At 34.5% G+C, this 17,519-nt stretch overlaps 1 protein-coding gene across 2 annotated transcripts in view; it reads left to right on the top strand.

Moving 5' to 3' along the window:
* Positions 1–17,519, top strand: part of KLHL4 (kelch like family member 4) — a 115,600-nt gene that overhangs the window by 74,262 nt on the left and 23,819 nt on the right. For both annotated transcript variants that reach the window (XM_024739299.1, XM_024739291.1), the window contains 3 exons: positions 3,922–4,146; positions 5,822–5,984; positions 7,749–7,961. In XM_024739299.1, coding sequence (XP_024595067.1) covers positions 3,922–4,146; positions 5,822–5,984; positions 7,749–7,961 — 601 coding nt within the window. The remainder of the gene's footprint in view (positions 1–3,921; positions 4,147–5,821; positions 5,985–7,748; positions 7,962–17,519) is intronic.

Below are 17,519 nucleotides of genomic sequence, written 5' to 3' on the forward strand. Positions count from 1 at the left end.
TTCTTAGAACTTGTTTTTCTATAGTTCTGTCTTTTTACACTTGATTTCTCAGTCTGTAGACCCATGTTGCCAAAACAGTGTGGCAAGGACTTTGTAATTAAGAATTGGCAGTGTAGGAAATAAGATCAACCACTTAAAATTTGCCAAGTCATACATAGAAATATTTTGACACCTTGTAGAAAATGTTGCAAAAGTCAAAGTCCTGTGCTTCGGCAAACTGATTCTTTCTTTTGGTATGTGTAACTGGAAATTGGAAGACCATATAGGAGACATGTCAATTAATAATAAACCTATAAAACAAAAGCTTGGAAATGCAGTTATTTCAAAGTAGTAGAGAAACTTCACAGAACTAGTGTTCTTCAGAAAATAACAAATACAATGAAATATTATAATTAATTTCAAATCTAGTAATGATATTTTATTGCATTTTGTTGAATAGAATTAACATTAACAGCATTTAAAAGGTGTCTCATTTGATATTTATATCAAAAGGGTACTAAGTACAAAATGCAAGCACAGATATGCTTAGTTTCTGATTAAAAAAAAAATGCCTAACCTGCAGAGTGAGAAATGGAAAACTTTGTGTTTATTGGTTTGGTTTTCCTGTTTGTTACTATTTTTGTTATTTTTTCAGGTTCCTGTTTTTTAAGTTAATATTACACAAATGAATGTGTTACACAAGATGGTAATAAGTATCTACAACTCCTTATTAGCTTACAGAAATGAGTGAAATGTGAGCCTATGATCCCTTGACTCTATTACCACAGTTTGATATGGAAGGAAGTAAAACCATCATTTTGAGACTCTTGGAATACGTATTGTATGGAAATATAAAAATCTCTATGGGAAGTTGCAGACAACTACAATAATAGTAAAAACTATTATTTTTGAATACCTGATCCTTGATTGGCATTTTGCAAACATCATTTCTAATGCTCACAATAATGCTACAAGATAGATTTTATTACCCCAGTTTTTCAGATGAGTAAACTAAGGTCCTTAAGATTAGATAGCCAAGCCAAGGGCAAACATCTAGAACTAAGGGAAAGGGAATTATTACTCAAATTTTGTGTTCCTTTTTGCTATACTGCCACTATTTTAGATGAAAGAACAACAACAACAACAACAACAACAAAACTGACCCCTCTCTTTGAGGGTTTTAGAATCTATTTAAAAATCAGGGTGAGCACTTAGGAGCAAAAAAAGAAAGAAAGAAAAGAAAGAAAAAAATAAGTAAAGCAAAAACATTAAAGTGGTAGCATTTATATGTATAAATGAGTATTACATTTAAAAACATATCAATTTACATTCTTAAAAGAATTTCTATATGCATGCCTTTTCTTACAGTGTGTTGTTTCACTTATCTTTCTTTAAGATACTTTTTGAACTTTCACCTTTTGATGTTTAGGAAATACAGTACTTCCTCAGTCTTTAATTACCTTTCTGACTCATACAATTAACTTGGAATTAGTTGCTAAATATAGGTATCAGACAAGTGGCTGGAGTTAACTATAACTCCTACCGTGTATATTAAAAGATTCATCAAAAAATTCTAAGTATGATCACAGAGTCAAAAATTTTAAATGGTCAAATGATAAACTGTGGGCTTTTGTAAATACAAGGTTTTCAGTAACCTTTCATTTATTATAAACAATGAATTCTGAGAGACAATATGGCAGGGGACAAATTAAAAGTTAATATAGTAATTTTTATTTCATTTTAAAAATAGATGGAGGAAATCACTACATCAGATATATTCACAGCAGGAACTATCATGTTCCAAACAATACTACAAAGTTTGGCTGGTTTTGTTCCCTCTTGAATAGATCCTAAGTGAGGGTTGAATAGGAGCTTTGAAATGAAATAAAAAACAATATTTGCAAAGTTTAAGTGTAGAAGATCGATATACACAGAAAAATTATGAAGTGAGTCCTAAAGAGAGAGATTAGTAAAAACAAAAAATCTAAGTTTTCCCATCAAATATAGAGCTGCCATAATAAGCTACCTAGAGGATTTACATTTTGATTAGTTGGAGCAATTGTGGAAGTAGGCAAATGGGCTAAAGAAATTTTCAGAATTCAAGATACAGAACTACAAGTCATATATATTCATAGATGCAAATAGTAGATATGGGGTAAATTTATCTTTTATATTTTATCTAATGTCTGGAAAAAATTAACTTGGCATGAAGCAGACTTCATCATTTCAATGTAAATCTTCAACATACAGCTGATTTATGTAGCCTTCTACAATTTCCTAATTACTTCACCATTAATAACTCCATAATCTTAATAATTAGTGCATCCTAACCTTCAGTTCCTAATCTAAATTGGCTTTTTGGTAAATTCCACTAATGAAAAGAGTTCAAAATGAAAAGTTAAAATAGAAAAGAGTGGATAGGAAGACAGATGTGGGAAGATTGGAATGAAGAAGTGGAAAGATATGAAAACAGACAGAGAAAATTGACTGCTTGACAGAGTGAAAGTAGATGTGAGTTTGTTTGTAGGTATTCCAGTTGTAACAGTATCATCCAGAGACATTTATTATATAAAAGCTAGGTGGTGCTATTTGACCTCTCAGCAATAAATATAGTCAATAGAGTGATTGCTATCTGTAAATCAGCATTCAGCCAAATCCACATTGTCAATGAAAGATGCAGGGATTAAAGAGAAAGAGTAAATGAGTGCCCATATATTTGCATGTTTTTATTGTGAAAATCCAAACTCTTGAGACAAAAATACTTATAGTGCACTATTCACCAGAAAAGACCTAAAAAGATATAAACACCGTTTCCATTAGTCCAATATAAAAAGAAAAACTTTCAGAAGCATCCATAGACATAATATACACTCTGCCTAAATCCTTATACTGTAGCCTTATAATTTGCCAGTGAAAAGGCTTCAGATATTAACTGTTTTCATCTTAACTAATGGATTATATTTTCTCCACAAACCTCCCAGTAGAACAACAGAAAAGTGGTTTTGCTTATTCCTATGGTTGGCATTGTGAAATTGGGTTGAAATTCCCTGAATCTGTCACAAGCTGTCTTAGGTATGCTATGAATGTGAATCGTCTAACTCTTTCATTTCTTACTTTGGTAATTAGAAACTTTCCTGTTGTGCAGAATCAATTTTTATTAAAAAATAACAGCAGCTATTGTTGATGACTGGTAAAAAGCATTGCCTACAGGAGTAATAATTTATTATGAAGTAGTGACAATTTACTATGGCAGTAGTGACAGTATACTCTGGTAGTAAACTTGGTATTTCAGTAATTGAGTAGAAAATTGAACTTTTATTAGCACATAAAGAAGGTAATACCTCAGAATTGCATTATTAATTATAATACATAAATAATATAAATATAAATAATTATGTTATTAATTATAATCCTTTGTGTTACCATCATGGAACATTAAGTGAATCAACACTGAAGTTCCATTTAAAAGGAATTTTTATTCCTGTTCTTTTAGTCGTTTGTATTTTAAATCAACCCACACACACACCAAACTAAAAATAAAAGGTCATAAATTAGTATATTGAATGGTTATAGGAAATTAAAACCATAACGGATATGTAAACAGTCAGTAATAGATTCCAAAGTAATTTTTGGTTGTAAAATATGGTGTTTGACACCTGTGTTAGTACTACCAATAGCTTATTATAGCCATTATAAGCATATAAACTATATATATTAAACAAACTATTTTATTCTGACTCCTCCATTTGGATTCAGAAGTGGTGAAATATTATCCTTACCTTACCTCCTAGGTTGGAGAATCATCTGGGCTACTTATTTTAATTTGAGTTGCAATCACTGATCCTATGCTATAAATGATAGATACATAAATATAATATGAATGATGCCAATTAAAATTTTTATACAAGCAGTTTCTACCATTGTTCAACATTTCTTTAACAGGTACCACTACAATTGAAAAATATGACCTCAGGACCAACAGCTGGCTACATATTGGCACCATGAGTGGCCGTAGGCTTCAGTTTGGAGTTGCTGTTATTGATAATAAGCTCTACGTCGTGGGAGGAAGAGATGGTTTAAAAACTTTGAATACCGTGGAATGTTTTAATCCAGTTGGCAAAATCTGGATGGTGATGCCTCCCATGTCAACACACAGGCATGGCTTAGGTAAGAGCTTAATGTTACATAGTTTCTAAAGAATGTACAGTTAGTAGAGCTTTTTAAAAATTAAATTAAGCTGGAATACACTAACTGATATGTATAAAATAGAGAACTAATCAGAACCTGCTGTATAGCATGGGGAACTCCACTGTAGAGTAAAAACTAACACAACGTTGTAAAACAACTATACCCCAATTAAAAATAAATAATAAAGGTCATCCATCTGAAAAAAAAATCAATTAAAATAAAATTAAGCTGCACATCACTGAGATTTAGCCAAAAGCTTAGTGAAAATGTTTCCAAAATGCTGAAAAGTGTAAGCAAATGATAAAAGACTGTGAAAGTTTTTCTTGTTTCAGATGTCATACTTGCTGTAATCCTATCTCCATTCTACCAGTATTTTAAAGGGGTCCCACTTCAGGAAGGATACAAACTTTTAGAAGGAATACATTGTTGAAGAGCATGAAACTACAACAGGGAGTTTTTTGTAAACTCAATTTAGAGAAAAGAACACTTGATAATGGAGAGACATTGTTTCTTTGTTTCATTGTTTCAAGGGACTAGTTTCTAGTGTCCCTTCACATAAGAAGCAAAACTGTATTTAGGCAAAAGCCTTAGGATACAGTTTGAAGGCAGAAATATCTAGAAAAAACACTTTGGTTGAGAGTAGCTCTAAACTATACTTAATCCAGAGGTTCCAAAAAAGTTTAAGAAGGAATGGAGATTTATGGAAGAGTGGGGAACTTTGATTCTCCTGTGTATTTGTCAAGGTATATCTTTCTTCATGCTAGACTCCATACGATTCAATAACACAGAGTTTCTTAAAAAAAAAAAAAAAGCTGAATAATTGCATTGTTCTTTAAGAACTGACTTTTACACAGATAAAGCATGCCATATCCAGGACTGGTATTATTTGCCCCAAAGTATCTGATAAATTATCTATATCAAATGATAGACTATGTAATTATTCAGCTCAGTTCTGTCAGTGTGATGTTTAGAAAACATATCTTACAGAGAAATCAGAGCAAATTGTTAAATTCTAATTGATATTACTAAAGAGATAGGAGAGGTGATGAGGGTATACCTCTGAGAGGCGGATTGAGATGGTGAAGAAGGTAAGGTGGGGAGGAACCAGTTACGTGAATTCCCAGAGCAGATGAGAAACAGAAAGGGGCTATTTATAGCATCTACTGGAACAAATTTCTAACTAAACCTCAAAAATCCCTGTCTACTTAGTTATCTCATGGGAATTTTTTTATCCCTATAATAAAAATCAGGGATTAGAAAGACCTATCACAGTTAGCCTACAATTCTAAGATTTATCTAAGATTCAATATCATACCTCATCTATCACTTACATTTGAAAAATAACATTGAAATTATGCCAGAAAACAAATCAGCTTCCCTTTTCTATTAATCCTGAGAAAAGGTGTGTCCCACTACTTCCTTTGACTTCAGCATTACAACCATGATACCCTAAGTATGCCTGAAAATTTCCTAGGGTTAAAAGACCATATTCACTTTTATATCAAGATCAGTAAATTATTCATTAAATGATTATTTACAAAACCATTTAAGAGATACAAACAAATTTTTAAGCAGTCAGTTCCTTGAAAAATGAAACAACATCCATTGTGTGTGGCCTACCTAGGTGAGCCCTCATGCTATTTTTACACTTTAGGCGTAGCCACACTTGAAGGACCAATGTATGCTGTTGGTGGTCATGATGGCTGGAGTTATCTAAACACTGTAGAAAGATGGGACCCTGAGGGACGTCAGTGGAATTATGTGGCCAGTATGTCAACTCCTAGAAGCACCGTTGGTGTTGTCGCATTAAACAACAAGTGAGTAAACTCAAGCATGCATGCTTTTGCTCCCATTTCATGTGGTACAGCACTTCAGTGATGTGATCCACCAATCAATAAGCATTCCTGGTGACCAGGACATCCTAGCTATTGATAGTAGAAGGCCTTTTTTGGAACTCTTCCTTCATTTTGATGGAAAATACTTATCTAAAATGAACATTTAATTAAATATCCTGTAGTCCTTTGCTACTCCAGTGTGGTCCTGAGACCAGTAGCATCAGCATTACCTGAGATCTATTTAGAAATGCTGAATCTTAGCCCCAGCCTAGACCCCCTGAATCAGAATAGACATTTTAACAAGATCCTCAAGTGACTTGTGTGTACATTAAATTTGAGAAGCAAACAAGTTCCAATCTTACCCTCAAGAAGCTACCATTTTTTACATTATAACTTATTCTTGACTTAACAAAATTTTGGTAAGTCTTTGTAATAGGCCAAGTCTCTTTGTTCTTTACCATTCACTCTCCTGAGTATTTTAGAATTACAACTAGTACCACCTTTCTGAATCTTTCCCTCTTCCTGATCGCTTGCCTATAAGAGAAGCTAATATATTGAAACCCAATGATGTTAGAGGTTTCTACGAGCTTGAATTGTTCTTCTTGCAGGTAATTATGTGCTTTCTGACAAGGAATCTTTGGAGATAATGACCAGCATATAGGAGAGACTTGAATGATGAAAAATTCAGACACCAGGATGGGTCAGTGGCAGGAGACAGCCTTGTGTGTCTGTACTGACTATGCATATGCATAAAGCCAATATCTCATCACATAATTGGGTTCAGTAGAAATTTCAATACAATTTCAAGTAAAATTCAATTTCAATTTTAGCACCTTGTGCAAGGAGCAGGAAATGTCTATAGTTAAGAGGAGACCCAGACTTACAGTGTCTTAGAGATTAAAATTCTCCTAAATCTGATTACCTCTTGCCTAACCTGAATGATATCAGGCGACTCAGTAGCAATCTCCTACCTATTACAGAAGAAGCTGAAATCATCGAATCTGACTAATTTAATTTTGTCTTTCTGACTTGCTATTGTTCACAATTGAGCATGAAGGGCAATTATAGACATATAGTTTAATAAATGTTTATTTTCTTTATTGATGCAGGATTAAATTTAAATTAGATTAAAAATACTGCTCATCAAAAGAATTGGCATTTAAAATTTATGAAAGAAATGTCATAGCCAATATATCTTTCTAGGAAAAAAATCTGGTTTCTAGGTTTTATTCTATTCCCTTAGTTACTTATTAAATTAATATCTTCTTAGTTACAAATTTTTTTACACTAAATAAAATAGTTCATAGAAAACAACAGGGATTCTAATGCTAAGCAATTAAACCTAGCTAAAATTGTAAGGTTGCCATAGTTGGGTTTTGGAAACATCTTACCTTTCTTTAAAAATGTTTAGCTTTATTGAGGTTTAACTGACAAATACTACCAACAATTTTGAAATCTCCCTTCTTTCTCTGTACTTCATTTCCAGTGGGATCCTTTAATCTATTATATTATGTCAAAGTAACTTTCACAAAAATGATGAAACAGAGAGGTTTAGGGTAAGGTAGACCTTAACAAATGCCTTTAGGTAACTATCCACTCACAAATTCAGGCCATTCACTGTAAAATACTAAGGGAGTAGAACACACAGTTCAATGCTTTGTGCAAGGTTCTGTCACTTTCATTCTATGCACAAATTTACACACACACACACACACACACACACATACACTTCTGTCTTTTTTCTAGGCTATATGCTATTGGTGGACGTGATGGAAGTTCCTGCCTCAAATCTATGGAATACTTTGACCCACATACTAACAAATGGAGTCTGTGTGCTCCAATGTCCAAAAGACGTGGAGGTGTGGGAGTTGCAGCATACAATGGATTCTTATATGTTGTTGGGGGTCATGATGCCCCTGCTTCTAACCATTGCTCCAGACTTTCTGACTGTGTGGAACGGTAAAATATTCCTTTTTATTCATGTATTTATTTGGTTATTTGTTTTTATCAGAAATAAGAAGGATTTTTAAGCTATCAGAAAGTAGTCTTCCAAATAAGTATTAATTCTTACAGAGGTATAATCCTTTGTAAAGTTGTACACTTACTCCTAGGCCCGAAATATTGTGAAGAAATCCCCTTATGCATTCCAGATTCATCATAAGAAATGTATAAAAAGAATGTGTTGTTTTATCATTTGATAGTCACCCTATAAAATGAGACAAAAGAAATGTAAGAATAAATAAATTTTATTACAAGCTATGTCATTCAACTATTTACCAGCTCAAATCAAAATAACTTTACTGTTTTGAAAACAAAATCAATCCTCAAAGGATGAAGGCTTATCACTACAAAATAAACTGAAAGATTTCCCAAAGAGAAGTGTTAATAATGTTTTGAACAATTACTCTATTGCATTAAGTATTTAATTTCCCAAAGGTAACTTCTTTGAATGGGAGACATTCATCTGGACAAACAAAGCGCACTGTGTTTTTTTAAATGTCAGTCATATTACTTTGTTGTTTTACCATTCATATTCCCTTTCAAGATAGAAAAATATATATCTATATGCACAAACATAACAGTTGATAATATTAACCACATTCCAGTGACAAATTTACAGTCAGTAAAGTTATCAGAATTCAGAAGACAGAGATCAATACGAATGGAGTCTTCAAGGGAAATTCATGAACAAGATAGAATTTGTACTTTGTAGGCATAAAAAAGAATGGAGGGAATTTCAGGTCTAGGAAAAAGCACAGCCAAAACCCTGAATATAAAGGAGAAAGCTTCATAGATATGAGCAGAGACTTTAGGTTGAAACAATTTGGAAGAGCAATTCAAAAACACAATTAAGCACCAGATTTTCTGATAGCCTGAAATGTCAAGGTGGAAACTTTTGGGTTTCATCTTGTAGGCAAAAGGATAATTAAATTTGGAGAAATGGAATATCACAAAGAAAATAATTTGGGGGAAATTGATTTAACAGTGATATGTAGGATATAATGTAGGGAAAAAAGACTAAAGGAAAGAATACGAATATCATTTTTTCTTCTGAAAAGCATAACGAATGATGTTAATACTTCATTTCTTATAGGGAATAATTGATTTATGATAGACTTTTTCTTTTTTTTCTGTTTTTTAAAGTTTAATCATAAGTGACCAGCTCCAGTCAAATATATGTGACACTGAGATTATCCATATCAGTTTTCCCAAAAATTAACAAAGTAGTAGTTGATCACCTCTTCATTATGCTAGATATTTTTAGTGAGGCAAAATATACATCACATAAAATTTACACTTTTAACCATTTTTAACTGCACAGTTCAGTGGCATTAAATACATTTACATCGTTGTGAAAACATTACCATCATCCACCTCCAGAAATATTTTTTTTCATTTCCTCAAGCGGAAACTCCATCCTTATTAAAAAACAAATCCCCATTCTTCCCTCACCTCAGTCACTGGCAGCCACCATTTTACTTTCCTTTTCTATGAATTTCATAATCCTAGGTACCTCATAAAAGTGGAATAATACATAATCCTTTTGTGTCTGGCTTATTTTACTTAGCCTAGCAATAATTATTTAAGTCTCATCCATGTTATAGCATTTATCCAAATTTCCTTTCCTCTTAAAACTGAAAAATATTATATCATATGTACATACAGCATCATTTTCTTTATCCATTCATTTGTCAATGCACAAATGTGTTGCTCCACCTTTTGTCTACTGTGAATAATGCTGCTAGGATATAGGTGTACAAATATCTGTTTGAGTCTTTGCTTTCAATTCTTTTGGGTATATACAGAGAAGTAGAGTTGCTTTATCATATGGCAATTCTATTTTTAAATGTTTTATTTTTAACATCATTATTGGAGTATAACCATTTTACAATGGTGTGTTAGTTCCTGCTGTATAACAAAGTGAATCAGCTATATGTATACATATATCCCCATATCCCTTCCCTCTTTCATCTCCCTGCCATGCTCCCTAGACCATCCCTCTAGGGGGTCACAAAGCACCAAGCCGACCTCCCAATGCTATGCCGCTTCTTCCCACTAGCTATCTATTTCACATTTGGTAGTGTATATATGTCCATGCCACACTCCCACTGTGTCCCAGCTTACCCTTCCCCTCCCCATGTCCTCAAGTCCATTCTCTACATCTGCATCTTTATTCCTGTCCTGCCCCTAGCTTCTTCAGAACAATTTTTTAAAATTTAGATTCCATATATATGTGTTAGCATACGGTATTTGTTTTTCTCTTTCTGACTTCACTCTGTATGACCGACTCTAGGTCCATCCAACTCACTACAAATAACTCAGTTTCATTTCTTTTTATGGCTGAATAATATTCCATTGTATATATGTACTACATCTTCTTTATCCATTCATCTATCAATGGACACTTAGGTTGCTTCCATCTCCTGGCTATTGTAAATAGTGCTGCAATGAACATTGTGGTACATGACCCTTTTAATTATGGATTTATTAGGGTATATGTCCAGTAATTGGATTGCTTGGTTATATGGTAGTTCTATTTTTAGTTTTTTAAGGAACCTCCATACTGTTCTCCATAGTGACTTTATCAATTTACATTCCCACCAAAAGTGCAAGAGGGTACCCTTTACTCCACACCCTCTCCAGCATTTATAGCCTGTATATTTTTTGATGATGGTCATTCTGACTGGTGTGAGGTGATAACTCATTATAGTTTTGATTTGTATTTCTCTAATGATCAGTGATGTTGAACCTCCTTTCATGTGTTTGTCAGCAATCTGTATAACTTCTTTGGAGAAATGTCTATTTGGGTCTTCTGCCCATTTTTGGATTGTTTTTTTTTTGTTTGTTTTTTTGAAATTGAGTTGCATGAGCTGCTTGTATATTTTGGAAATTAATCTTTTGTCAGTTGCTTCATTTCCAAATATTTTCTCCCATTCATAGGGTTGTCTTTTCATCTGGTTTATGGTTTCCTTTGCTGTGCAAAAGCTTCTAACTTTCATTAGGTCCCATTAGCTTCTTTTCCTTTTTATTTAGATTTCTCTAAGAGGTGGGTCAAAAAGGATTTTGCTGTGATTTATGTCATAGAGTGTTCTGCCTATGTTTTCCTCTAAGAGTTTTATAGTGTCTGGCATATGAACATTTAGGTCTTTTATCCATTTTGTGTTTATTACTGTGTATGGTGTTAGGGAGTGTTCTAGTTTCATTCTTTTATGTGTAGCTGTCCAAATTTCCCAACAACACTTATTGAAGAGGCTGTCTTTTCTCCATTGTATATTCTTGCTTCTTTTATCAAAGATATGGTGTCCATATGTGCGTAGGCTTATCTCTGGGATTTCTATCCTGTTCCATTGTTCTATATTTCTGTTTTTGTGCCAGTACCATACTGTCTTGATTACTGTAGCTTTGTAGTATAATCTGAAGTCAGGGAGCCTGATTCCTCCAGCTCCATTTTTCTTTCTCAAGATTGTTTTGGCTATTTGGGAACTTTTGTGTTTCCATACAAATTGTGAAAATTTTGTTCTAGTTCTGTGAAAAATGCCATTGGTGGCTTGATAGGGATTGCATTGAATCTGTAGATTGCTTTGGGAGTACAGTCATTTTCACAGTGTTGATTCTTCCAGTCCAAGAACATGGTGTATCTCTCCAACTGTGTGTATCATCTTTAATTTCTTTCAGCAGTGTCTTATAGTTTTCTGCATACAGGCCTTTTGTCTCCTTAGGTAGGTTTATTCCTAGGTATTTTATTCTTTTTGTTGCAAAGGTAAATGGGAGTGTTTCCTTAAATTCTCTTCCAGATTGTTCATCATTAGTGAATAGGAATGCAAGAGATTCCTGTGCATAAATTTTGTATCCTGATACTTACCAAATTCATTAATGAGCTCTAGTAGTTTTGTGGTAGCATCTTTAGGATTCTCTATGTATAGTATCATGTCATCTGCAAACAGTGACAGTTTTACTTCTTCTTTTCACATTTGGATTCTTTTTATTTCTTTTTCTTCTCTGATTGCTGTGGACAAAACTTCCAAAACTATGTTGAATAGTAGTGGTGAGGGTGGGCAACCTTGTCTTCTTTCAGATCTTAGTCGAAATGTTTTCTGTTTTTCACCATTGAGAATGATGTTGGCTGTGGGTTTCTCATATATAGCCTTTATTATGTTGGGGTAAGTTCCCGCTATGCCTACTTTCTGGAGAGTTTTATCATAAATGGATGTTAAATTTTGTCAAAATATTTTTCTGCATCTATTGAGATGATCATATGGTTTTTATCCTTCAACTTGATAATATGGGTATCACATTGAGTTATTTGCATATGTTGAAGAATCCTTTCATTCCTGGGATAAATCCCACTTAATCATGGTGTATGATCTTTTTTATGAGTTGTTGGATTCTGTTTGCTAGCATTTTGTTGATGATTTTTGCATCTATGTTCATCAGTGATATTGGCCAGCTTTTGTTTGTTTGAAGATTTTTAATCAGAGTTTCCATTTCAGTGCTTGTAATTGATCTGTTTATATTTCTCCCTGGTTCAGTCTCAGAAAGTTGGGCTTTTCAAAAATTTGTCCATTTCTTCCTGGTTGTCCATTTTATTGGCATATAGTTGCTTTTAGTGATCTCTCTTGATCCTTTGTATGTCTACAGTGTCAGTTGTTACTTCTCCTTTTTCATTTCTAATTCTGTTGATTTGAGTCTTCTTTTTCTTATTTTCTTGATGAGTCTGGCTATTTTTTTTATCAATTTTATTTATCTTCTCAAAGAATCAGCTTTTAGTCTTATTGAACTTTGCTTTTGTTTCTTTCATTTCTTTTTCTTTTATTTCTGTTCTGATTATTATGATTTATTTCCTTCTGCTAAGTTTGGGTTTTCTTTGTTCTTCTTTCTCTAATTGCTTAGGTGTAAGGTTAAGTTGTTTTCTTGAGATTTTTTTTTGTTTCTTAAGGTAGGATTTTATTGTGATAAACTTCCCTCTTAGAACTGCTTTTGCTGTGTCTTGTAGGTTTAGAGTCATCGTGTTTTCATTGTCATTTGTTTCTAGGTAGCTTTTGATTTCCTCTTTGATTTCTTCAGTGATCTCTTGGATATTTAGCAGTGTATTGTTTAGTCTCCATGTGTTTGCCTTTTCACAGTTTACTTTTCCTGTAATTGATATCTAGTCTCATAGCATTGTGGTCAGAAAAGATACCTGATACAACTTAAATTTTCTTAAATTTACCAAGGCTTAATTTGTGACCCAAGATATGATCTATCCTGGAGAATGTTTCATGAGCACTTGAGAAGAAAGTGTATTCTGTTGTTTTTGTATGGAATGTCCTATAAATATCAATTAAGTCCATTTTATTTAATGTGTCATTTAAAGTGTTTCCTTATTTATTTCCATTTTGGATGATCTGTCCATTGGTGCAAGTGGGGTGTTAAAATCTTCTACTGTAATTTTGTTACTGTTGATTTCCCCTTTTATGGCTATTAACTTTGGGCTTATGTATTGAGATGTTCCTATGTTTGGTGCATATTTACAATTGTTATACCTTCTTCTTGGATTGATCCCTTGATCATTATTTAGTGTCCTTCTTTGTCTCTTGTAGCAGTCTTTATTTTAAAGTCTATTTTGTTTGACATAAGAATCCTTACTCCAGCTTTTTTTGCTTTCCATTTGCATGGAATAACTTTTTCCATCCTCTCACTTTCAGTCTTTATGTGTCCCTAGGTCTGAAGTGGGTCTCTTTTAGACAGCATATATACGGGTCTGGTTTTTGTATCCATTTAGCCAGTCTGTCTTTTAGTATGAGTATTTAATCCATTTACATTTAAGGTAATCATTTATATGTATGTTCCTATTACCGTTTTCTTAATTGTTTTGGGTTTGTTATTGTAGCTCTTTTCCTTCTCTTGTGTTTCCTGCCTAGAGAAGTTCCTTTAGCATTTGTTGTAAAGCTGGTTTGGTGATGCTGAATTCTCTTTGCTTTAGCTTGTCTGTAAAGTTTTAATTTTTCTGTTGAATCTGAATGAGATCCTTGCTGGGTAGAGAAATCTTGCTTGTAGGTTTTTCCCTTTCATCACTTTGAATATATCCTGCCACTGCTTTCTGGCTTGCAGAGTTTCTGCTGATGGTCAGCTGTTAACATTATGGATATTCCCTTGTATGTTATTTGTTGCTTTTCCCTTGATGCTTTTAATTTTTTTTTTGTATTTAATTTTTCATAGTTTGATTAATATGTGTCTTGGCGTGTTTCTCCTTGGATTTATCCTGTATGGGCCTTTCTACCCTTCCTGGACTTTATTGACTATTTCCTTTCCCATATTAGGGAAGTTTTCAACTATAGTCTCTTCAAATATTTTCTCATTCCCTTTCTTTTTCTCTTCTTCTTCTGGTAACCCTATTATTCGAATATGGTTGTGTTTAATGTTGTCCCAGAGGTCTCTGAGACTGTCCTCAATTCTTTTCATTCTTTTTTCTTTATTCTGCTCTGTGATAGTTATTTTCACTCTTTTGACTTCCAGTCACTTTTACTTTCTTCTGCCTCAGTTATTCTCCTTCTAGAGAATTTTAAATGTCATTTATTATGTGGTTTCTCATTTTTTGTTTCTTCTTTAGTTCTTCTATGTCCTTGTTAAATGTTTCTTGTGTTTTCTCCATTCTATATCCAAGATTTTGCATCATCTTTACTATCGTTACTCTGAATTCTTTTTCAGGTAGACTGCCTATTTCTTCTTCATTTGTTTGGTGTGGTGGGTTTTACCTTGCTCATTCATCTGCTGCATATTTCTCTGTCTTCCCATTTTGCTTAACTTACTGTGTTTGTGGTCTCCTTTTTTCTGGCTGCAGGTTCATAGTTCCCATTGTTTTTGGTGTCTGCCCCCTATGGGTAAGGTTGGTTCTGTGGCTTGTGTTGGCTTCCTGGTGGTAGGGACTGATGCTTATGTTCTGGTGGGTGGGCCTGGACCTTGTATTTCTGGTGGGCAGGGCTGCGTCTGGTGGTGTGTTTTGTGGTATCTGTGAAATTAGTATGATTTTAGGCAGACTTTCTGCGAATGGGTGGTGTTGTGTTCCTGTCTTGCTAGTTGTTTGGCATGGTGTGTCTAGCACTGGAGCTTGCTGGTCATTGACTGGAGCTGGGTGTTAGCGTTGAGACTGAGATCTCTGGGAGAGCTTTTGCCATTTGATATTACATGTGGCCAAGAGTTTTCTGGTGAACCAATGTCCTGAACTCGGCCCTCCCACCTCAGACTCTCAGGCTTCACACCTGGCCAGAACACCAAGACCCTGTGAGCCACACAGCTCAGAAGAACATGTAGAAAAAAAATTTTTAAATAAGAAAATAAAATAAAGTTATTAAAAATAAAAATTTTAAATATTGAAATAAAAACAGTTTAATAAAAATTATGAGAGCAACCAAACCAATCAACAAATCCACCAATGATTACAAGCACTAAAACCTATACCAATATAAACATGAAATCAGAATCTAGTCAGTCGCATACAGCAAACCCAAAGTCAACAGTTGCTCCCAAAGTCCACTGCCTCAATTTTTGGATGATTCATTGTCTATTCAGGTATTCCACAGATGCAGTGTACATCAATTTAATTGTGGAGATACAATCCACTACTCCTGAGGCTGCACAGAGAAATTTCCCTTTCACTTCTTTGTTTGCACAGCTGCTGGTGTTCAGCTTTGGATTTTGCCCCGCCTCTGCATGTATGTCACCCTTGGGCATCTGTTTTTCACGAAGACAGGAGGGAGTTAAAGGGAGCAGCTGACTAGGGGACTCTGACTCACTCAGGCAGGGGGAGTCAGGGGTACGGAATGCATGGTGAGCCTGTGGTGGCAGAGGCCAGTGTGATATTGTAACAGACTGGGGCATGCCATGTGTTCTCCAGGGGAAGTTGTCCCTGGATCATGGGACTTGGACAGTGGTGGGCTGCACAGGCTCCTGCGAGGGGAGGTGTGGATAGTGACCTATGCTTACACACTGGCTTCTTGTTGGCTGCAGAAGCAGCCTTAGAATTTCATGCCTGTCTCTGTTGTCCACACTGATAGACGTGGCTCGCGCCTGTCTCTGAAGCTTGTTTAAGCAGTGTCCTGAATCTCCTCTCCTCGTGCACCCCGGAAAAATAGTCTACTGAATCTTAGGCATTTCCAGACTTTTTCCCATACTCCTTCCCAGCTAGCTGTGATGCACTAGCACCCTTCAGACTGTGTTCACGCAGTGAACCCCAGTCATTTTCCTGGAATCTGACCTCTGAATCCCGAGTCTCAGCTCCCAGCCCCCACCCGCCCCAATGCTCCCTCTCAGAGGTGCATGTCCCATTCATATTCTTTTGCCTCTGTTTTTTTTCTTTTTTCTTTTGCCCTACCCAGGTACATGGGGAGTTTCTTGCCTTTTGTGAAGTCTGAGGACTTCTGCCAGTGTTCAGTAGGTGTTCTGTAGGAGTTGTTCCACATGTAGATATATTTTTGATGTATTTGTGGAGAGGAAGGTGATCTTTACGTCTTATTCCTCTACCATCTTGAAGGTCCTCCCTATTTTTAAATGTTTGTGGGACCACCATACTGTTTTCCATTGCAGCTGCACCATTTTCTATTCCCACCAACAAAGCAGAAGTATTCAAATTTCTGTACATCTTCACCAACATTGTTTTCTTTTGTTTTTCATGGCTATCCCAATTGATTTGAAGTGGTACCTTTTTGTGGTTGTGATTTGAGTTTCTCTAATGATTAGATATGTTGCACATCTTAACAGGTGCTATTGGCCATTTGTATATCTTCTTTATAGAAAGGCATATTCCAGTCTTTTGCCCATCTTTTAATCAGGTTGTTTTTCTTTTTGCTGTTAAATTATAGGAATTCTTCATATATTCTCTATATTAACCCCCTGTCAGATATGTGATTTGCAAATTGTTTCTTTCATTCCATCAGTTGCTTTTTCATTCTGATGATAGCACACTTTGATGTGCAAATTTTTATATTAAATCCTATTTATCTATTTTTTTCATACATTGTACTTTTAGACTCATATCCAAAAGATCATTGAAATATCCAATGTTATAAATAATTTCCCCTATGTATTCATATAAGAATTTTACTGTTTTAGGTCTTATGTTCAGGCCTTTGATCTGTTTGAGTAAATTTTTTATATATGGAGTAGGGTAACGATCCAACTTCATTATTATATATGTGGATATCCCGTTTTCCCATCAGCCTTTGAAGCAGCTGGAACAACAGTCATTTCCCCATTGAATCTTCCTGGCCCTAATGTCAAAAATTATTTGACCATGAATGTGAGTGTTTATTTCTGGGCTCTGTATTCTATTTCATTGGTAACTACATCTGTTATCATGCCAGTACCACACTCTTTATTACTGTAGCTTTCTAATAAGTTTTGTAATCAAGAAGTGTGATATGTCAATCTCTGTTCATCTTTTTGCAAATTTATTTTGGCTACTCTGGGTACCTGAGATTCCATATAGGTTTATAATGGATATTTCTATTCCTGCAAAAAAATGTTATTGGGGTTGTGATA

This window comes from Neophocaena asiaeorientalis, unplaced genomic scaffold (assembly GCF_003031525.2).
Source record: "Neophocaena asiaeorientalis asiaeorientalis breed wild unplaced genomic scaffold, Neophocaena_asiaeorientalis_V1.1 scaffold459, whole genome shotgun sequence".
Classification (NCBI taxonomy): domain Eukaryota; kingdom Metazoa; phylum Chordata; class Mammalia; order Artiodactyla; family Phocoenidae; genus Neophocaena; species Neophocaena asiaeorientalis.